This window comes from Nomascus leucogenys, chromosome 12, assembly GCF_006542625.1.
Source record: "Nomascus leucogenys isolate Asia chromosome 12, Asia_NLE_v1, whole genome shotgun sequence".
Taxonomy (NCBI): Eukaryota; Metazoa; Chordata; class Mammalia; order Primates; family Hylobatidae; genus Nomascus; species Nomascus leucogenys.
In genome coordinates, this window is record NC_044392.1 from 18,920,778 (window position 1) to 18,944,467 (window position 23,690).

Sequence of the window (23,690 nt, forward strand, 5' to 3'; positions counted from 1 at the left end):
CAGACAGAACTGTCCTAGACACTGTGGGGAAAAGATGGGCACTGGAGAGGTAAAAATTCTATTTAGTGATCACTCACACTTGAACAATGTATTCGTCATTGAAGGAGGGTGACGTACAGGGGGTAGGGGAGGGTGGCAGAGTTGTAATTCTCTGTAATAAGGGTTGGGAATATATACTCATGGATGGGAAATCTTAAGTAGCTATATTTATTATTACTTTTTCCAGCAATTTTGCAAGAGGCAGAAGTGTGACACTGAATTGAGTGAGACGAGCGTGTGGGTGGGTTGGCGAGGAGCCCTTCTCCTGACGCAGGCTGCTGGCTTGTCAAGGAATGGCTGGTTCCACCGCTGGGCCGTGTTTACTCTTTTGCTTCAAGGAAAAGGGTTTCTTGAGGGAACAACTTTACCTCCAATAATGATTTATTTGGGTCCAGTTGAGTTACCTAAAAAGATGAAGAACACATATTCAAAAGAGTGAAACAAGCACTATATCCTCTACATGGCCTTCATTTTATCTATGCACACTGATTCTGAAACTATGCACTGGCAATGAAGAGTCTCACAGTATCTTAGTTGATCTTCAAAATAACCTGCAAGGCAGGTGTTATTCTCATTTTATAAGTGAGGAAACCAGGGCTCAGGAAAATCGAATCTCGTAGTTGAGTTTGGGGGAGGTACCTTTCCTGCACAGCTCCGCCTGGCTGGCAGAACAGGGGGCCCTTGGGAAAGGTGCTGGTTAACAACTGACTGGCATTCCTAGGGACCTCTGCTTGGTTAGCCCCTAATAGAGGGGAGGGACTTTTCTGCTTGGTGGGACTACAGCTAAGTCTTTGGGGCTGATCTTCCTCTTAGAACTACATTATAAACTGTAGAATGGCCATTCCACTATGCCCAATGATGAATATCTCCCCTGGTGAGGGGAGGCATATCATATCCTTGTTGATGGTATATTTAGTTTGGAAAAAAAAGAGTCAATGTCATAATAAAACTTTATATCTTAAAAATTAAAAAAATCATAATTTTGTAATATGAACTATTGAAAGTCAAGCTAGACAAAATCTTGGCTCAGTGGGATACGTTAATCATACAGGGATCCTAAATTAGGTTTATGCCCTCCTAGGCAAGGGGTAGGGATGGGACATGAAGGTCTTCTGAATCTGTGAGTGAGAGAAGAAACAAAACTTTCCTGTTTATCAAAAGAGGTCATAATGTTTAAAAGTTGAGTAATACTGGTTTAGTGGAAAGGACACAGGCTTTGGAATTAGAAAGACTCTAGTTTAAATTACAGCTGTGTCGGCTATCAGCTTTGTGGCTTTGTAGTTAGTATCAACCTTGCAGGACTCATTGTGAGAATTAAATGAGAAAAAATATATAATTAGCAAAGTGTCTTGCCCAGAACAGGTGTTCCATAATGGCTGCTGTGTGTGAGAGCAACTGTAAAGATGGTGGACACACAGATAAATGGGCAACTCCAAGTGTGTGATGAGAGGGCAAACAATCTCTAGTCAGGCTGAGGCTGCTGCTCTGCTGCTCTGGGCCTGACTGCAGCACCTGAGGCAGGCAATCTTATCTTCTGCTTAACTCAAGCTGCTCCTAATAAGATGGTTCTGGTGTCTTCTTCCATGGAGGGGTGGGGGATATGGGGAAGCGGAGGCCCTGGGGGCCAAGGCCAAGTATCAAAGGCATGCTGGCAAGCGGAAGGGGAAACTATCTTCAGCTGTATCTAGATGGAAACCTGGTATGCTCAGGAGGGTCATTAAAAAGACACATCCGCCCCTGGAATCCTCTCTGCTTATAAGGAACTCAGAGCAAAGCACACTGTATTTGTATCTCTTGGGTTGTGGGCAGATGGACAGGCAAGGAGTGGGAAGGGCCTAGCCTGCTGTCTATCTTCCAATGCACTGAGGGGCAAGCTGCTGGCAAATGTTTACCCACTTCCCCAATTAACGTACAATACTCATTGGCTTCTGTCAACAAACAGAGCTACACTGCTTCTGCTTCTCATTCGTTGGCATTTTCTGCCCAGCTGTTTTTGATATTGTTCTTAATTAATATGCCAGAGATCTTCCAGCATCTTCTACTTTGTTATTTGTGGCTTGTAAATATGATGTTTGCTGGGAGAAACCATCATTGTAATAGTGTGCTAGGAAGCAAAAGAGGGTGGGAAGCTGAAGTATCGGGCCTGAGTTGCACCATGCTGGGGTTGTCATATGCAAGATTAGAGGTTCATAAACCACACCCAGTTTTCATATGAGAAAGTTGCGTCCAAGAAAAGTGGCTTTCTTTGGTCACTTTGAGTGGGAGAGCTGGAATTTGAGAAAGAGGAAACTAAAATTTCTTGAATGCCTACTATATGCCAGACAACATATCCATACAACAACTATGCAAGAGAGTGGAGATGATTAAATTGAAGCTCAAAGTGGTTACCACTTGTTTACAGCCATATGGTTAATAAGTGTCTATACAGCACAGAGGTTAAAAAGAGTGAAGCAAACCTAGAGTCAAATCCTAGGTCTGTCACTTCCTACCAATAAGACCTTGAAGAAATTATATAACCTGAGAGCTAGTTTTCTCACCTGTAAAATGGGAATCATAGTTTCTCCTTCATAGGTTGTTGTGATGATAGTTAAATGGAATAATGTTGGTGCAGCCTCTGGTACAGTGTCTGAGCCAATGAGTACTCAGTAGGGTTGTAGCCATTACTGACTGGGAAGGGGCCCTGATCTTTCTAACTTCAAAGCTGCAGCTCTTTCACCAAAACCTCCTGGAACCCTGATCTATACTAGGCTATCTTTCTGGTTTCTTCCCCACTGCCCAGCAAGAGTGCCCCCCTTTTCCTGATCAGGTAATGCCTCCATCTCTGGAGACCCCCGTCTAGTCTACAGCCTCGGTGAGGCTGTGTCACCATTGGATTGCTTCGAAGCAAACACGGCTGTGCTGACTGCTCCCTCTGGTGCCCTAAAAATAAAATCAAGCAATTTTTTTTTCTTTGAAGGTCATTTTAGGTAAGAATTTCAAAGTAAGCAAGGACAATCTCTATTTCCATTCTCATTTGCCTGGCTTGGACAAACCAATTGAGAGAAACCTAGGGGGATGTAGGACATCATGTTTCTCCCCAGCAAGATGGTGGCCATGCTGTGAAACTGTCCTGCAGTGCTCTGGGCTCCGTTCAAGAAGGACATGGAGCATGCCAGGAGGGACCTCCTGCTTAGGGAAGAGCCTAAAAACTATGTTCTCCGAGAGACAGCTAAAGAATGGGAGATACCTCCCTGGAGAGGGGGCACTGAGAAGTGGTGGCGTTGATGTTGCTATACGGGTAGGGAGGGGGCTGTGTCAGCCCTCTTTGAATATCTGAAGGGCTGATAAGTAGAAGACAGAGAAGATGTGTTCTGTGCAGCTCTGGTGGATACATCTAGGGCTGGTGAAATAAAATGACAGGGAAGCAGAACCCAGCTAGTCAGAAACAACTTTTTACAGACAGACAGCAGCTGCCGATGTGGCTACTACTGCTTCTCTTATCTTTCTCCCTCCTCTCTCTGTTCTTTATTTTCTTGTTCTTCAGTCATCATCATAGCAGCAACTATCATTTATTGAGTGCCTACTATGTAGCTGGGAACCATGCTAAGTACTTTATATACTTTTCGTATAGTACCTTAACTAGTCCTCACAACAGCTCAGTGAAATAGGTATGATTCTTTCCATTTTATGGATGAAGATACCATAGGTTATCTTGCCCAAGGCTGCAGACAGAATAAGGTTTCATACTCAGGTGTGACTCTAAAGCTGATAATATGAATGATTCTGACTAACATGTCAACAGGCTGCCTTGGGGAAATGGAGGGGTAGGGAGGGTGGGATGGGGCAACTCTCTGCTGTTCCCAGAAGCACTCAAATAGGGGCTTACTTGCAGATGATGACTACAATAGCTAATGTTTATTGAGCATTTACTTTGTGCCAGGTATATTCCAAGCACTTCAATATAAAAGGTAGGTTATCTGAGGTAGGGACAATTATATTAATTTTATTTTATTTTAATAGTTTTTGGGGAACAGGTGGTTTTTGGTTACATGGGTTCATTCTTTAATGGTAATTTCTAAGACTTTGGTGCACCCGTCACCCAGGCACTGTATATTGTACCCAATGTATAGTGTTTTATCCCTCATCCCCTGCAACCTTCCCGCTGAGTTCCCAAATTCCATTATATCATTTTTATGCCTTTGCATTGAAGTAAGGACAATTATTATCCCCATTAAGCCATAAAGCCAATGGAGAAATTGAGCCCTGGAGCAGATTAAGTAACTTGCCCAAGGTCTCAGAGCTATTAAGGGCAGAGCCAGGCTGTGAATCAAGGCAGTCTAGATTTGGAACCCGCTACATTATATTGTCAGAGGAATTGCTGAGAGTAGTTTCCACATAGAGAAAGAAGTTGGATGAGATGATCCTGAAGTTGTTTCTAACTAAGCTTCCGGGATATAAGATCTTCACTTTAAGAATGGCAATAGGTCAAGGGTCAGGAAAAAAGTCCTGAAATGTTTATAAAATATGAATACAAAAACCCAATCTGAGCTTGTGTTGTGCCATTTACTTGGGACTTTACTGAATTATTGACTCTCTAAATCAACAAAGAAGCCCACCTTTTGGGACTCCTTGGGGGAGAAGGGTCATTCTCAGATAAGAGGTATGGCTTGACTTTGTCTATGGTTAGAAAAGGAAAGTCAACCATCTTGACATTTTCTTCACTGTACTTAGAAAACCTGAATGGATATATTTTCTCATTAGCTTACTAATTTAGCAAATTGGCTTTGTGAAGCATGTTTATGTAACAAAAATGGGACAGGTGTTCTTTGCCAAACAGAGCTATTCCTTTCTAGATCAATTTTCTTAGCAGACTGAAATTTCATATACTGTTTCTATTACTTCCCTGGGCTTCGGTTCCTTTTCTAAAAAGCCTATCACTGCTGTTGAGAAAAATGTGAATCCATGTGACAGATTCTCATCCTAGGCCACACTGCGAATCCTGGAATGTTTGGGGTTGGGGGGAAGCTCCTTAAATGCCAAATTATCTAACCCCTTCATTTCATAGAAGGGCGATCTGAGGCTTAGAGAGGTCAAGTGACTTAGCCGAGGTCACACGGTTGAATAGGAGCAGATGCAGCACTGCATATGCAATACCCACAGCTTCTGACTTCTGTTTTGGGGCTCTTTCTAGTCACATCATTCTGCCTCTCACTTTTTAGTACCTGAGCATAAACTACAGGATGAGTATCACTAATGTAAAAATCCAAAATATTTCAAAATCCAAAACTTTTTGAGTGCTGACATGATGCTCAAAACAAATGCTCTTTGGAGCATTTCAGATTTTGGATGTTCTGATCTGGGATGCTCAACCAGTAGGTAAATGTTCCAAACTCTGAAAAAATCCAAAATCCAAAACATTTCTGGTCCCATGCACTTCAGATAAGGGGTACTCAACCTGTACTATTAGGTTGGGAGCGACCTGAGGGCAGGAGGTGAGTAATACTAAAAAGAATAGCAGCAGCAATACTTGCATAGCTCTTCATAGTTTGTAACATATTTACACAAACATTAACTCACAATCATGTGAGGAAGTTAGATCTTTTACATTAAATATTTCTGAGGTAATGCTTTTATTTTGAAATTGAATAAAAGAAAGTCTGGATCTAATATTTTACTTTTAGAAAAAATGTTAGGTTGGATTTTTTTCTTCTTTTTCTTTTTAATGTTCCTAATGCATTTAACAGTTTATGGCGGAAATGCATTGCAGTAGTACTTGGAAATCAGCCCCACTCTGTAGGTGAGGAAACAAGACCCAGAGACTGGATTTGTCTACGAGCACATAGGCAAGTGGTAGAGGCAGAACCAGAACCCAGGCCTTCCGCTGGTTCCCTAATAATTTTCATAGTAACTCTCCACCTCTTACAAGTAGCCTAAAAGGGTTCTCTCTCATTCCATGAGTTACAGGCTTCAGGTTCAATATGTGGAACTGGAAAACAATAAACCAACAGAAGCTTCTCAAAACATATTCCTGTTTTTTTTTTTTTTTGAGATGGAGTCTCGCTCTGTCGCCCAGGCTGGAGTGCAGGGGCATGATCTCGGCTCACTGCAAGCTCCGCCTCCCGGGTTCATGCCATTCTCCTGCCTCAGCCTCCAGAGTAGCTAGGACTACAGGCGCCCACCACCACGCCCGGCTGATTTTTTTGTATTTTTAGTAGAGATGGGGTTTCGCCGTGTTAGCCAGGATGGTCTCGATCTCCTGACCTAGTGATCCGCCCGCCTCGGCCTCCCAAAGTGCTGGGATTACAGGCGTGAGCCACCACGCCTGGCCTATTCCTGCTTTTAAAGTAAAATTTGCATTTGAGAAAGTTCCAGCATCTTAAAGGCAGAAAAGCTCTCGTTACCAAATTTTGTCTAGTATTTGTTTGCTTGCCTCTGGTGACCAATAACCTTCATTCTCTAGACTGTGTGCTGATATCACTGTGAGCTGAGGGGACCCTGCATAGCCTGACTCTCAGGAGCAACCCTTTGCCACGCTGGCAGAAAATCTGTAAGTCTCTTTGAGTCCACACAGAGATCAAACTCCAGAACCTCATCCATTCTCGTCTTACCTCTTACGCCAATGTCAAGGACAAGCAGGTCTCATCCTCTACATTAGACACAGACAGAGCAAAATAAGTTTCTCCAAGCTTTAGGAAATCCACCCCTTCAGTTATGGACTATGTACTCCAGAAAACCCTCTCCTCTCTGAATTCCTCTGTGCTGACTGCCAAGGCTGTACATTATCTAATGTTATCAGGATATAAAGGACCAGACTACATGGGTTCCAGTCCTGACTCTAGCAGTATGACTTTGGACGAGTCACTTTTCTTGTCTAGGCTTTAATTTTTGCATTTTTAGAAGTCTGAGGGCGAGTCAATGGAGTAAACTGGATTGCAGTTAAGCTCTGGAAATATAATACAAACACTTAAATTCAAATCTCTTAGCCGAGCCAGTAAGATGCTTACTTGTGCTCTAGTTCCCTTCTCCACTGGGTGAAAGGTTATTATAGGGGTTGAAATAGCCATCAAGGGCCTGACACATGGAAGCTATTACGATTCAGTGCCTTCTTTATGTGTAAATAGATGTTGTCTGTGTGGTCTGAGTTCCCCAGTGGCTGGAACTGTTGAAGTGTGATCCCAGGGAGGGATACCTGGGTTGGATTCCCATTGCTATAACCTCCTAGCTGTCTGATGACCCTGGGCAAATTCAGTGTTTATTTATAAAATTGAGACATTTTTTTGCCTCCCAGAGTTGTTGTGAGGAGTCAATAATATAAAACTTACAACTCTTGTTGGGGAAGTATTTATTTCACATTTATGTATCCACATGGAGTGACTTCTGGATGTATTCCCCATCTCCCACACAGGGGTGAGAACGAACTTATTTGCCTGGTGAATTTGGGAGAAGGATCTGAGCTCAGCCCCTTCCTTTTCCTTTTCTGGAACCAACCTGCTCTCATGTTACAAGGTACGAGGGCCTGCAGTGTCCAGCTATACCATGGACTGAGTGGACAAGTGTGTTTAATTTACAGGCAAATAATACATCAGCAAGGCTCTTGGCTGCCTAATCTCAAATCACAATCTCTGATCAACTTTTTTGGTGATATTTTTATCCCCACCTGAGTGCTATGTCTATCTTTCAACTGGTCTTATATCTTTCAATTAGTCTTGAACTAGTTAAGTGAAAGGGTATTATTTAATGACTCCTAAAATCCCAAAAACCTCAGAGCACTAAGCAAGTACTTAACAATTAGGTTTTGATGTAACATGATACAAGGGTCACAGCCTTTTTTTTTTTTTTTTTTTCCAAAGTCTGTTTGGTCTTGATTAAAAGATGGGAAAATCAACTAGTCAGGGCATAAATAAATTTTAAAATACATTTCCCATCTGTAACATAAAGCCACAACAAAGATTATTCTTAAAGAGATGCTTCTTTAAAGCCAAGCTATTTGAACACAAAATGAATGTGCTACTAAATTTCGTTCTGAAGAATGCATACATAATAATATTATTTTACAGTTCTCAAAACACTTTCACATATATTATCTAAACCTTAAAGCTATCCTAAGATTGGATTCATTTATTTTCATTTTTACAGATGAGAACACTAAAGCTCAAATACGGACATTTCTTATGCACAGTCGTACAACCAGAAATTGTCGGGGCTCAGACTTGAACGCAGGTCCTCTCCTTTCAAATACTAAGCTCTTTGTACTCTGAGGCATATTTATGGGCTGCATATGTAAGTTCCCAGATTATAGTGAAGCTGACTATATTTGCTTTTGATTTTGTTCAAAATTAGCATTTACTTTGAACTTGGGGGAACAACTTTTTCTTTTTTTTCTTTTTTTTTTTTGAGACAGAGTCTCACTCTGTCGCCAGGCTGGAGTGCAGTAGCACGATCTCGGCTCACTGCTACCTCCGCCTCCTGGGTTCAAGTGATTCTCCTACCTCAGCCTCCCAAGTAGTTGGGACTATAGGCATGCGCCACCATGCCCAGCTAATTTTTGTATTTTTAGTAGAGACAAGTTTTCACCATGTTGGCCAGGATGGTCTCGATTCTTGACCTCGTGATCTGCCCACCTCGGCCTCCCAAAGTGGTGGGATTATAGGCATGAGCCACCGTGCCCGGCCTAACTAATCTTTTTAGTATGCTATGAGTAACCTATTCTATTAGTTACTCTATTAGGAAAACATGCTATTAAATATCAGAAGCTTAATAAGTAATTATTAACATCATCCCTATAAAAAGTTACCATGGCTGGGTGTGGTGGCTCATGCCTGTAATCCCAGCACTTTGGGAGGCTGAGGCAGGCAGATCACTTGAGGTCAGGAGTTCGAGACCAGCCTGGCCACCATGGTCAAATACTGTCTCTACTAAAAATACAAAAATTAGCTGGGCGTGGTGGTGCACACTGTAATCCCAGCTACTCAGGAGGCTGAGACAAGAGAATTGCTTGAACCTGGGAGGCAGAGATTGCAGTGAACCACAGTTGTGCCACTGTACTCCAGCCTGGGTGACAGAGCAAGACTCCATCTCAAAAAAAAAAAAAAAAGCTACCATTCATTTGGTGTTAGGTGCTAGGCACTAGGCTAGTTGTTCTATATATTATCTAATTAAATGGTCACAACAATTCTATGAGATAAGTACTCCTATTATTTCAATTTTACAGATGAATTCTCTGAGGTCAAAAACGGTTCAGAGACTTGCTCAAGATTACATAGCTAGGAAAGAGAAGGCCAGAATTGTACCCTGGTTTGTGAGCTTCCAGCCTATATCCAATCATTACCCTTCACTGCCTCTCAACTTCTGACCTACTTCTAAACGGAGGACAGTTAACATGACTAACTGGCTTTCTGTTGGGCATAAAAAATGCTGCACTCTGCTGCTATGTCATGGCTCATGTCCCTAATGGGCTTTGTTGTTCCACACAGGAACTCAAGCTGTCTTTTGTTACTGTCAACTTAGTCCTAACAACTAATCGTCTATTTTCTTTAAACACCTTTTGATGAGCTAGGAATCCCTAAAGAAAGCAGTTATACCCACAAAGTATCAGAGGGGGAACTTAGGGGAATTGCTGGGCATATGCTGAGTCAGGGTATAAAAAAATCTTTGGTAATAATAAAGTCCTTTGCAACATAAGGGATTACGATTATTAATAATAATTATTATAAACAACTATGACAACAATGCCAATTGTAGCTCTTAGCAATTTCTTCTCTACCTTTGCTACACACCCCAAAATGAAAATTCCAATCTGGAAGGGTCCCACTATGAGACTACTCTGTGGTTTATCTCAGCTTCCTATGCAGTTGCTAGGCCAGTCTGTCTCACTGGACCACAGGAAAGAAGTGGCACTGGGGTGAGGGCTTCCAGGAAACAGTGACAGATGCTCCTCTTTTCATTACTGAACTGTGACAGATCAACTAGGGTGCTAGAGAGTGAGACTGGGTGGGCATCTGTGGCTGCAAAGCATAGGTGTCAAGGACATTTTCTTTCTTTGATGACTTTTTTAAGGTGGGAAAGAGAATGAAAGAAAAATTAAAGGAAGAACAAAGGGAGAAAAGACTAAAGTAAGAGAGGAATAGAAATTGTGTCTTGCAGGCTGCCCTGTTTGTTCTGTTTTATTAAATTATAATAATGGTAACAAGAGCTAACATTTATTGGGAGCTTACTAGGTGCTAACTGTGCTAAGTGCTGTATAAGCACTACTGCAACTCTATGAGGGAGGTATATTACCTCCACTTTAAAAATGAGGACAGGAGGCTCAGCGAGATTATATAATCTGCCTAAGAATGCACAGGCAGGAAGTGGCAGAGCAAGGATTTAAACCTAGGTCTGACTTCAAAGTCTGTGTTCTTAACCACCACACTAGATTATTTTAGTATTGTAGTCATGCACTAGACTATTTATTCTAAGTCCCTTGCTTGGGAGGACTCTACCCTTCATGTAACTGAAATGCATATTTCCCCCATAACAGAGTGTATTACCTTAGGCATTTGGGTGAAATTTAGTCATTCAATTATGACAGAGCTAGTAATTGTTAGAGCTAGATGGGTCTTTAGAGGTCATCTCTGTAGCACATGGGGACAGAAAAGCCCCGTGAGTGGAAAGAACTTACCCAAGTTTATTCAGCATTCATGGCAAATCTGGATTCTTCATTCCTAGCCTGTGCCTTTAGATGGACTGTTGAAGGCACCAACTCTAAGGTATTATAATGTTAAAATGGTCTCAAACTTGGCACACTGTCAGGGACACCCTGGACACCAAACAAGAGCTGTAACCTTCTCCTTGCAGTGGCATCCTTGATGGTGGCTTTGGTCACTATACTATTAAATGACAATATAAGTGGGGAAGGCCCAGAGAGGATTCTATTAAGAATGGAATGGGGAGGAAAACACCTTCTTAGTCTAAAAACAGGAGATGATCCAAGTCTTCAGAATGAGAATAAAGAACATAAAATGAATATAAAAAGAACAAGAACAGGCATGTTTCCCCATCCTGGAAAGTCCTGGAATCTGGAAGACATAATTTCAAGTAAATAAAAGAAAGTCCCGCTTTACAGAACAATTTGCAAGCTCATTGCCCCTGAAAGCATAAACTGGACACAGGCAAATTCATGAGTGAAGATTCTGTAGTGTGGCAAGACAAACCTAATGCAGATGAGCCCCAGCAGTGCGCCCAGCTTGCAGGTATGCTAAGATACTGATTCTTCTCAACTCTTGGGGCAGCCAGGAACCTCAGAGCTGGGTTGCTTCTGACTCTGAGCAGCCTAGTATGGTTCTCCAGTAAGACACACAAACACCATTTTCAATGTGTCTGGTGACTTGAAAAAGGCTGGGAATCACTGAGTTAGGGGACATGCCTCACTTTCCGAGGCCAATACCATGGAAGAAGCCAGGACCTTGTATAAAAGGTTGGTCCATAATGCTAACCACTGTGTTTGGAACAAGACATTGAGAGACAGATGAAAGGGGAGACACCTGTTTTCTGGTTAGATTTAGAACTGTTAATTCAGCTTAAAAGCCTTCTGAGAGATCCTGATTATTGTTAGCCTCAGAGTTTCACTAGTAGCATGGATTAAGTGCTAATTAGGGAGGCAGTAAAAAAAAGCACTGGTGGCTTTTAAATCCTAGCACTGCATGTGTGCTCTTGAGTAAGTCATTTAACCTCTTACCATGAGATAAGATCCAAATTTCTCATCTGTAAGTTGGTGACAACATCACCCAACACCACATGGTCTCTTAATAGACCACATCCTTCTGGGTCTATCTCCTTCACACTTCCACTCGTGAGAGTCGAACAAAATGTCTGATCCTGTCCTGCTCCTTCTCAAAGTTCTTAAATGACTCCTTGCCAAAACAGGACAGTCCCCTTTTGCTTTGGCCTCACTTTCCCAGTTTGTACATGGTAGTGTTTCTGAGAAGGCTCCCAGCAGACCTTCAATGAAAGACGTGGCTGGAAAGACAGTCTGGACATAGATCGTTAAGAGCTCAAATACCTTATTAGGTATCATTTAAACTTCTGAAAAAATCTTTTCTCCTTGGCTTCAGAGAGATCTGGAGTGGTGGGCTACATGTGCTTCTCAGGTCGAGTGGGCTAGGGAGAAAGTGAGCATTTTGAATGAATTTTAATATCCAAGCAGGGCCATGCGAGCTGGTGTGTGTATTGCTCTGCACGCAAACACCACTCAAGAGCTGGGGCTTTGAACAGGAGTTAAAAGAGTTTAGTCCCTAACGACATACAAAAGACTTGCCGGTGTGATTTATTCTGATGTATTTACTTATCCAATTACCAAAACAGCAGGAGATCATTAAATTTTCTAGTTACCAGATGCAGCACGTTCAATATCTTAAATGTTACCAAGGCTCTCTCTGAGCTATTTTGATAGTACATTTCATCTACCCAAAAGCTTATAAAACTGGAAGGCAAGAATCATGAACAGAGCAGGTGTTTTCTTTGAAGGCTGGTCCAGCAGCGGCCTGTACAATACCAAACCTATACCCCAAATTCCCAAACTCCTGGGCTTAAGCAAAAGTACCATGATGAGAAAGAAAAGTATTTAGGAAGAGAGGATGCTAGGAAAGTGGTACTTGAAGGTGGCTGGAGATATGTATTTTACCTGGCCAGCCTTTTCTTCATGCTTATTCCCTATCAGTTTAGTTGCCATATCCACAAAGGGTCAGGGCTCAGAACTGGGGAGGGGAGTCAGAGAACAAGCATCATTTGGGGAACTGCAAACCTGCCTCCTGACCCTAGCATACTGCTCTGATTACCTGTGTGCTCTAGGACAAGTCACTTTTTGTCCTCTGAGATTCCTTGTCTGTTAAACAAGGATGTTGATATCTGTCTGGTGTATCACCTTATGGACCTGCTATGAGCATCATCACAGCTTATCACAGTAACGACATTTTAGAAGTGGCAAAATATTTTCTCTCAAAAGATACATCAAATAAGGGAAATCTGGGTCTAAATTTTTGAACAGGTGGTAGGGGCTTGGCCCCAACATTGCTTACTATGCTGATCTCTAAATATTATCCTCTCATAGACCCTATGTGCCAGACAATTAGAGCAGTTTGCTATTCCTCAAATATGTCTTGTGCTTTTCCTCCCTGAACCTTTGCTGTGTTGTTTCCTCCACCTAGACTGTCCTCTCTCTCCAATTCTACCTGTCCCAACCTATATGTCCTTCAAGGCTCAGCTCAGATGCTACTTTCTCCATAAAATCAGGCCTGAGTGACAGAGCCTAAATTAATCTTTCTCCTATTCCTATAACAGTTAATCATAGCTGGAATCATTCCCTAGGCCATAGGCTCATGGAACACAGTGACCATATATGTTCATTGTGGTCTCTCCCTTATATGCCTATCCCATTATCCTGCATGTGGTCAATCCATGTTTACCGAACTAATACCTTTATTTTACCTTAGGATCCTCAGACAAGGCAGTTGCCAAGGTCTGCTGGCTGACACAAGGTCAGTGTTTAAAGTGGAAAGCAGGTACTGGCAATGCCAACCCTGTCTTTTGCTAAAACAGCATTCTTATACTTTGACCAGGCAAGAGATCCTAGAGGATCTAGCTCAAGGGATCAGCCACAGTCTCACACTGAGTTATCTGTTGTGCCTTTTGATTATTTGTTTATGAGTCTGTCTCTCCAGCCAGGTTGAATTCTGAGGGCACATAGAGATTTTACTGGCTACCTATCCCCAGGTCCTAGCATACTGCTGGAAACAGTGTAAGTTCACTACATGTTTGCTGAAAGACTGATCTACTGAATGACTAAATGGAAACTCCCCACTCCTCCCTAGAGCCTCCATGAATCCAAAGAAATAGAGTCTACAGGAGCTGCATCCTCAGACCTCTTCCCCCAGCCTCATTCCTACAGCAGGCAGACTCCGCTGGTGATACCATCAGCAGGTCATTCCAGCAGCTCCCTTGGCTCTGGAAGTTCTCTGGCTCTAGCTTCTGTCAATTCTGCTGCACAGACACAGGGGCTGACAGTAAGTCTGCATCAGTTGCCCTTTCAGAGGGGACAGAATTTTCCCTATTTAAACTGCTGTTGGAATTGGCTAATTAGAAGGATTTAAAAAATCTTAATACTCTAAACAGAGAAAACTGGTTCTGAATTATTAAGCAACACTTTCAATGCATTTGAATAACCTTAAGTGACTTAGCTGCCACCTGATCCTAAGCTCTAGCTCAGATAAATAAATGTGAAATATTGTCAAAGCCTTGGCTTATAGGAGCCTCCAGCTACAGTAAATAAAAGCTTAAGTCCTCACAAACTGCCTGGGACAGAGATACCGTCGTATAAAAAGAAAGAAGATGATCTTAAATAAAGCCAGTAGGACCAGGAAGCCAATGGTTTTGTTCTAGTTTTCGGAAGAGAGTTGTCAATGGGGCATGTATTATCAACATCCAGGTCATTTAATCACAGAATCACATAATATCAGAGCTGAAAGAAAATTAAGAAAACACTTAATCTCTTCATATTTTAGATAAAAAAAAAAAGACCCAGAGACATATGTACCTTGCTTGAGATCACATAACAAGTGGCTAGAAGAATTAAAATTTTGCCCCAGGAGATGTGGCTCCCAGCTTAACCCCCTTCCTACTGCACTACATTCTTCTCACTTTTGTTTTTTTGATTAAAAAAATTCTGGGGGCCAGGCGCATCACTTGAGGTCAGGAGTTCCAGGCCAGCCAGGCCAACATGGTGAAACCCCGTCTCCACTAAAAATACATAAATTAGCCGGGCAGTAGATGGCATGCACCTGTAATCCCAGCTACTCAGGAGGCTGAGGCAGGAGAATCGCTTGAGCCTGGGAGGCGGAGGTGGCAGTGAGCTGAGATGGCACCACTGCAGTCCAGTTTGGGTGACAGAGTGAGACTCTGTTTCAAACAAAAAAAAATTTTTTTTTTTTAAAGATGAGATTTCACTATGTTGCCTAGGCTAGAGTGCAGTGGCCTATTCAGGCTCAATTATAGTGCACTACAGCTTGGAACTCCTGGGCTCAAGTTATCCTCCTGCCTCAGCCTCCTGAGTAGCAGGGACTACGCTGCAGGCTTGTGCCACTCACATTCTTCTAAGAATGTCTTGCTGGAGATGTCAAAATGAGAGGCTGACAACTGGCTATAAAAACACATCTGAAAATTTTAATCAGATGGGTCACTTCTGGTGCTTGAGTTCTAGAAACTCCATGCTCCTGCCATGCCTCCTCCCCCAAACTTGGGAGTTTTACTTCCAAGACCATGTAAGGAGGAGGTAAGGGGAGGGTGAGAGAGAAAGAAACCAGGAATGTCACTATAATGTGGCCCCTCACTTGCCTGTCCTCAAGCTATGAAGATATATGAGTTTCTGACTGGTAAGATGGAAAATATAAAACCAACCAACCAAACAAAAACAGTGGATGAATAGCTGGGAACATTTTATTTCTTCTAATTTATTTACTAAACAAGTATTTCCGGAGTGTTTACTACATGTAAGAAACCATGCTAGGTCCTGGATTATAAGAGTAAACAAGACACTATTTCTGCTCTCAGGAGTATACAGTCTAGGGCAGAATGCTGACAAGAAAAGAATTTAGAACACTGAAATTCAGAACAGTAAAGGGCCACAAGAGGGAAAAGGGTACCAGGAAACTACAAAGGAAGGCAAATGCCTGGCTCAGCCCTAGGGTGTCAATTAGTTCCACATTTTTCTTTCCTCCTTGTCTCAAACTTCATGTGTACAATTTTTTGTTTAAAAAATGTATATCTTACCTTCACTTTGTGACTATGTAAACTTGAACCAGCCATTTCTGCTTTTGGTTTTCCTAACCCTTGGGCAAGTTACTTCCCATTTCTGCATCTCAGTTTTTTCATCTAGAAAATAGGTTATTTGCCCCTAGTTTTCACAGTAAAGAATGCATGCATGAGGAAGGCTTGTTCACACAAGGTCTTACATAAAGCCAATTAGAGGAGGGAAAGTGAAAAAAAAAATGGAAATAGCAAAAGAATCTTCAGGTTTGGGATTCAGCCAAACCTGAAGATTCAGATTTAGACATTAAACCTGAAGGCTTGAGGTCCTGGTTCTGGACGAAGAACAGGGTGTGGTTTTGGTGAAGTAGGCTGGGGATCCAGTTGGCACTGTGGTGAGGTCCTGGGGAATCTGCCATTTGATGCATGCGCTAATGACGCACTCTAGAACTCCAGTACTGGCTTTGAAAATTATAAGGAGTGTCTACAAAAGGTTAATCTGCGCACATACACATTTGCAGTTGTTTGTGTTTACAATGGGGTTGTTATACAGACTTTAAGTGAGCAAAGCGTGTCTGCGAAAGCAACTAGAATACAGAGCACAGAACTAACAATTTTTAATTTATGGCTGGATAGAATCGGATTAGATTGTATGTACAGCCTTCAAAACTTATTTGATTTCTTGGTCAGGTGTGGTGGCTCATGCCTGTAATCCCAGCACTTTGGGAGTCTGAGGCAGGCAGATTGCTTGAGGTCAGGAGTTTGAGACCAGCCTGGGCAATTCGGTGAAACCCCATCTCTGCAAAAAAAAAAAAATACAAAAATTATCCAGGCATGGTGGTGTGCACTTGTAGTCCCAGCTACTGGGGAGGTTGAGCCTGCTGTGATCACACCACTGTACTCCAGCCTGGGTGACAGGGTGAGACCCTGTCTCAAAAAAAAAAAGTAAAAGTTTATTTGGGGAAGGGTAAATAATTTTGAAAAGGTTATCGATCGGGCGCGGTGGTTCACACCTTTAATCCCAGCACTTTGGGAAGCTGAGGCGGGTGGATCACCTGAGGTCGGGAGTTCAAGGCCAGCTTGACCAACATGGAGAAACCCCGTCCCTACTAAAAATACAAAATTAGCCAGGCATGGTGGTGCATGCCTGTAATCCCAGCTACTTGGGAGACTGAGGCAGGAGAATTGCTTGAACCTGGGAGGCAGAGGTTGCAGTGAGCTGAGATTGAGCCATTGCACCCCAGCCTGGGCAACAAGGGTGAAACTCTGTCTCAAAATAATAATAATAATTTTGAAAAGGTTTAAGTATATCAATATACATAAACAGTAATAGTCACTCCATTTTATGTTCGGCATAGTATGGGGAAAGGACCTGGGTTTTGAGAATCAAATACTGATATTGACACTTACTGGACAATACTGAGAAATTTAAACTCTTTGAGCTTCAGTGTTCTTATTTGTAAAATGGAGACAATATCTATCTTTCAGGGAACTAATACCTGGCATACAATAGGCACAAAAAGAAATAGCTATATTCATTGTCATCGCTTCCCACCATTCCAAGTCCTTTGTAAATAAGTTAGAAAGCGGTAAAGGCAAATTTTTTAAGGCTCTGAATTCTACTCAGCTCATCTGAAATGGTTGTAATAACCTCAAACACATTTAAAAAATTCCTTTGTGCACTTCTTTGGTCAGAAGCATACAATGATGGGTTTTCTCATAAAATGCCACTGGTTCCCTCAATATGTCTGTGGTTTAGCAACTCTTTCCTCTTTTTGCCATCAATTTCATCATAATGGCTTAGAAATGCTGAGCATTTACTATGCTAGTGCTTTACGCATATCACTTCATTTCATTTTTACAACAGCTCTATGAATTTCGTACTATCATTATCCTTATCCTACAGCGAGGAAACTGAGCTACCTAGAGGCTAAGTAATTTACACAAGATCAAACACCTAGGAAATGGTAAAGATGAGATTTAGTCTGGGACTCCAGAACTCAGTCTCCCCTGCCCCGCCGTTTTTTTTTTTTTTTTTTTTTTTTGAGACAGAGTCTTGTTCTGTCACCCAGGCTGGAGTGCAATGGCACTATCATGGCTGACTACAGCCTCCACCTTCCAGGCTCAAGTGTTCCTCCTGCTTCGGCCTCCTGAGTAGGTGGGACTACAGGCAAGTGCCACCACACCTGGCTAATTTTTTTTTTTATTTTTAGTAGAGACGATGTATTGCTACATTGCTGAGGCTGGTCTCAAACTCTTGAGCTCAAGTAATCCTCCCACTTTGGCCTTCTAAAGTGCTGGGATTACAGGTATGAGCCACCACACCCGGCCCAGAACTCAGTTTTTTAACTACTACCCAATAAAGTCTCTCTATGGCTTATCTTCAAATCTGCTCCAGTCACTGCCAGGGGCATTTTCTGGTGTTGAGCCATCCTCACAGTTTAAATCTCTATTCTCTGCTAGAAAGTACCACCTAGACTTTCTCCTGGCCCCTCAGACTCAACAAATCCCAAAGTGAACCTGCCTCTCCATTTATCTGCCTTGATTTTTGCCTGTGGTACTATACCATCTTTTTAGTTGTTCAGGCTCGGGACCTCTAAGTCACCTCTGAAAACTCCTTCTTCTTATCCTCCCTCAACCTTGACATAGCCAATTATTAAATCCCACTGATCCTTCCTTCTTCCTGATTCTGCTGCCTTCTCTTCATCCCAAATTGTTGCCATCTTGGTACTGTCTCCCACAGCCTGTTTAATTTTCTAGTGCAATAGTCATATCTGGTCTCCCTTTCCCAGGCTTTCACTACTTTAATCCTTCCTAATCAGAATAATCAACAGTGTTGAGAAGTGGGGAAAAGGCAGAAATGTAGAATCAAAAGACCTAGGTGAAGCCACTGCTCTGCAACTTAGCTTGGTCAGTTTGTATAAGCCACTTGGCAGCTCTAAGTTCAATCTTTCATTTTTAACATAGGGCCTAATACCTACCAACAAACTAGCATTATAAATGGTTTTATGAGGGCAAGAATTCTGTCCTCAATTAGTGGACGTATAGTAGTAAAGAATTCTGTGGAGTACTATGCATGTAATATACTCATTTTTCCATGTATAGTTCTTCATAGAATTATTCACTACCATATCCCAAACGTCTTGTGCATAACAGGTGCTCAAAAATATCGGTTGGATTAATACGTAGAAAACTCTTCCATATTTTTTCATCTCTTATTTTATTTCCCTTTATACCTGACTTCATAGCCTAAATTCCAATCACAGAAAACTGTATGCAATTCCCCAAACATATCATACTGATTTATAATTCTATGATTTTGTTCACGTTTCTCCTGCTTGGCAAATGCCCATTCCTTTCTTTCTGTTTTCAAAATGTCTTTTTTTGCAGTATGTTTAGTGTCATGTTTTTCACATTTGTGTGCTTTTTGTTAGTGATTTTCCTGTTTAAAATGGTTCCCAATCATAGTGCTGAAGTGCTGTCTAGTGTTCCTAAGTGAAGGAGGGCTGTGATGTGCCTTGTGGAGAAAATATGTGTGTTACATAAGTTTCACTCAGGCACGAGTTTTAGGACTATTAGCTATGAATTCAATGTTAATGAACCAACAGTATATATTAATGTGTCTATACATATATGTGTGTATGTGTGTGTGTATGTGTATATGTGTGTGTGTGTGTATATACACACGTTTTTTTTTTTTTTTTTGAGGCAGGGCCTGGCTCTCTAGCCCAAGCTGGAGTGTAGCGGTGCAATCATAGCTTACTGTAGCCTCAACCTCCCAGACTCAAGTGATCCTCCCACCTCACTCTCAAGTATCTGGAACTACAGGATGCACCACTATGCCCAGCTAAGTATTTGTGTGTGTGTGTGTGTGGTGTGTGTGTGTGTGTGTGTAGACAAAGGGTCTCACTATGTTGCTCAGGCTGGTCTCAAATTCCTGGGCTCAAGCCATCCTTCTGTCTTGGCCTCCCAAACTGCTCACTGGCGTGAGCCACAGCACCTGGCCTAAGTAAAGTGCCTCTAAACAGAAACACACATAACATACATAACAAAGTTATGCATTGAGTGGTTGATGAAAATGTGACAAGAGGCTCACAAGAACTTAACCCTGTATTTCCCCTAGGAACAGTGGTTGAGTATCCACTAATTCAGTGTTTGTGGCAACATTATACAATATAACTACTGTGAATAATGGGAATCAATTGTATTTCCCAGTTCTAAAACCAATAGCTCCCCACAGCCTATAGAATAATATTCTAATTTCTTAACCTCAGGTGTATTATTACAGTCTGCACCACTGATAGAGGACTTTTTATTCAGCCAAATCTGTGTATTTTTCATGTTGTATCTAGCTTGACAGTATGTGCCACAAGTCTGTCAGGATGATCTTCTCCTGTCGTTATCTGCCCTGCCAGACTTGGTTGGCCCTTATAGACAAGACTGTGTTGTAATTATCATCACACCCTTCAAAGTGTATACCTGTCATTCTTCATCTATCTATCCATCTACCTACCCACAACTCAGCGAGCCCCTACTCTGTGCTAGACCTGTGTAAGTCCTGTGCCAGAAACTGGGGGTACAAAGGCAAATAAGACAGTATAGCTGCTGCCCTAAATGAACTTATACAGAGCAACTCCCAGAGGGCCCTGACATAAATGAGGTAAAAAATCTCTATGAGGAAATACACCTGTCTCTCACACTAGGAAAAACACCATAAAGTAACTCAGGAATATTTCCAATTATGAAAGAAATCTGCTGGTTTGGTAAAACAGAAGACAAATGTTAAACTCTAGATATTTCTAATTGAACATCACTCTCAATCTTTTGTTATTAGGCATGTAAGGCACATTGTTTGATATCTTTACTTGAAAACTGGTAGTTTCCAAACAGTTAATACTGGACAAAGATTCTTTGTCTTCTTGAAACCAAAACACAGAAAAAAAAAAAAGAAAAAAAAAAAGAGATAGGAAGGAGGGAATGGGGTTGGGGAGAAAAATAATCACCATTACCATCACACCAGCTACACTATTAGATTCTTACCCTGTGTTAATTTTATATATATTATATATTATATATGTTATATATATTTTATATATTATATTATATATTAATATCAATATATAATATATCAATATTATATATATACACACACACACATATATATATAAAACCTTGGGAGGTTGTGCCTGGTTTCTCCTGGACTTTGCCCATGTACCTTTTCTCTTTGCTGATTTTGCTTTGTATCCTTTTGCTCTAGGAACTCATAGCCCTGAGCATAATTATATGCTGAGTCCTATGAATCTTCCTAGGAAATCACATATATATGAATGAAACATTTTATATCGATTTTTAAATGCTCACTACATGCTTCTGAAGCAGGTATTGCTACTTCCATTTTACCAAGAAATTAAGTAACCTAAGATCACTCAGTGAAGAGTTGATCCATTTGACTCCACAACCTGTGTGTTTTCTTGATTCAGTCTACAATGCCCATGAAATGTGACTGGGGAGAGGTAGTGTTGATCCTTACAGTGTTGATCTGTATTTGTTTATTGTAACAAGCAAGAAAAACAAATATCAACAACTCTTCCCCTTTTTAAAGTAGCCAATTTGAAGAAAGTATTCTCCCTAGGCAGTGAGGGAAAGTGGCTGCAGGCTCAAGGACAACCGTAGGGGTTTGGAGCAGACCATTATAGAATTTGGGGCAAATTTGCATTGAACACGCTCATACTCTACACGCCAGGTGATGGCTATCTCTAGGGATTGTGCTTCCCTCATGATGTCTTGAAAATCTCCTTTGAAAATACAGGTTGATTGGTGCTTGTTAGGATTCTTCTGACACTACTTTTATACCCTTTGCTACGGGACTAAGTTATGTTTGAAGAGAAGGTGGCAAGTTTCTCTGTCTACAGAGGGCCCCTTACATACCTAGCAGTCAACTCCAGAAGTGAATTTGAGACAAGAGTATCTTAAAAAACAAAGTTACATGTTCAGAGAAAAGTTAACACAGCAGGACTGCTAGTGTTTGAAAGGCCTGCTTACAAGGTTGGCAACTAGAAACTTGGGTTTGAGAAGGGTTACCATTATTCCCAGAACTGGTAAGAGTAGCTCATTATGCCTAAACTGTTTGTGCAAACAATATAGTTTATGATGAACACTTGCTTTCCTTCTGGGAGTCTGGCATTTTGGTATATGTCTGGCAGAGTGTACCTATGTGGTCAGCCCCCAATAAAAGCCCTGGGCAGAGTCCCTATAAGCTTCCTTGGTTGGCAACATTTCACAAGTGTTGTCTCAAATCACTGCTGGAGGTAGTTAAGCACGTCCTGTATGATTCCATTGAGAGAGGACCCTTGGATGGTTGTGCCTGGTTTCCCCTGGACTTTGTCCATGTACCCTTTTTCTTCGATAATTTTGCTTTGTATCCTTTTGCTGTAACAACTCATAACCACAAGTGTGATTATATGCTGAGTCCTATGAGTCTTCCTAGGAAATCACTGAACTTAGAGATAGTCTTGGGGACCCCCAACACATTATATGAAAATGTTTTCTGTTTAGGGTAAAGAGCATAGACTTTGAGGTTAGAATCCCAATTATCTCAGTTACTATGTGTGTGGTGCTGGAAATAGCACTTAACGTCTCTTAGCCCCAGTTGTCTAACCTGTAAAATAGGACTATCTATGCTTTAGGGTTGAATGAAAATTAAATGAGAGAATACTTTCTGAAATGTCTGCACAAGGTCTGGCATGGAACAGAAATTAATAATTGTTAATTCCTCTGTCTGACTGAAAGCTAGAAAAGGCTGTAAAAACTGAAGAGGTCCTGAAATCAGCCATAAAAATTTCACAGAAAACCTTCACATCGGAGATCCACCACCTCTTGGAAGGCTCAGGCCCAACTGTTCTTAGAACTAGGCAGAAAATTCTACCAACAAAAGTCAATCAAAACTTCTCGGATGTTTGGTCACATTTCCATGTAACCCTTGCTGAGAGGATTTTGCTTTGTGGAAAAAAGTAATGTGGAGAAAAGACAGAATATGCTTCCTTAGAGGAAAGTAGGAGTGAAAGTGAGATGGTGTGGTGTCATCCTATACACCCAGAGGTAGGTCTAGTTGGTGAGCTGTGCTATTCTTTCCCAGCACAAGGTCTACACATCTTAAAGCCTCACATCTTGAATGCACCATGTACCATGTCTGTGTCCTCACATTACCTCACTTAATTCTTTATTTTTAAATTTTTATTTTTTATAGAGATGTGGGTGTCTCTCTATGTTGCCCAGGCTGGTCTTGAACTCCTGGGCCCAAGTGATCCTCCTGCCCTGGCCTCTCAAAGAGTTGAGAGGCTGCACCTGGCCTTCACTTAATTCTTATATCCAGCGCAAAGGAGGTTATTATTATCTGCCTTTTACAGGTGAAAGAACCAGTTTAGTGTGGTTATGTGACTTGCCCAAGGCCCCCCTAATTGTTGGTTCTTTGTGTTATATCATCATGCTGTCTCCCTGTCATTGCCAAGACTCAGAACACATTTTTACTGCATTTTACTAAGGGGACTGCAATAAACAGTGGACTTTCTTCCAAGGAAGAGTCTGTTATAATGCAACTGGCAAAGTGCAAGTCACTGTCATATTAAGAATGAAGAATGTGTCTAAAAACTTATTTTTTAAAAGGCCAGAGACAGGTCAAAAGTAGTGAATTTTGGGACATGGATTAAAGAGGTTTAGCCATTACCAACTCAAATGGCATGGCCCTCTGCCAGTTACCAAGTATTTTCATTATCACTTTTGATCTTATCATCACAATTTATCTGTGAGGACACATGACATTATCCTCACTTGAAAGATGAAGTAGCTGAAATACAGAAAAGAGTACTCAGAGTACCTCAGCTAACAGGTGGAAGTGC

The 23,690-nt window shown here is 41.5% G+C and overlaps 1 protein-coding gene across 1 annotated transcript in view; it reads right to left on the reverse strand.

Moving 5' to 3' along the window:
- Positions 1-184: 184 nt before the first annotated feature.
- The window catches only part of FAF1 (Fas associated factor 1), a 511,769-nt gene continuing 488,263 nt past the window's right edge, over positions 185-23,690 (reverse strand). Inside the window, exon 19 of the mRNA XM_030823889.1 lies at positions 185-443. Within this exon, the coding sequence (XP_030679749.1) occupies positions 360-443 (84 nt within the window). The 3' untranslated portion in view covers positions 185-359. The remainder of the gene's footprint in view (positions 444-23,690) is intronic.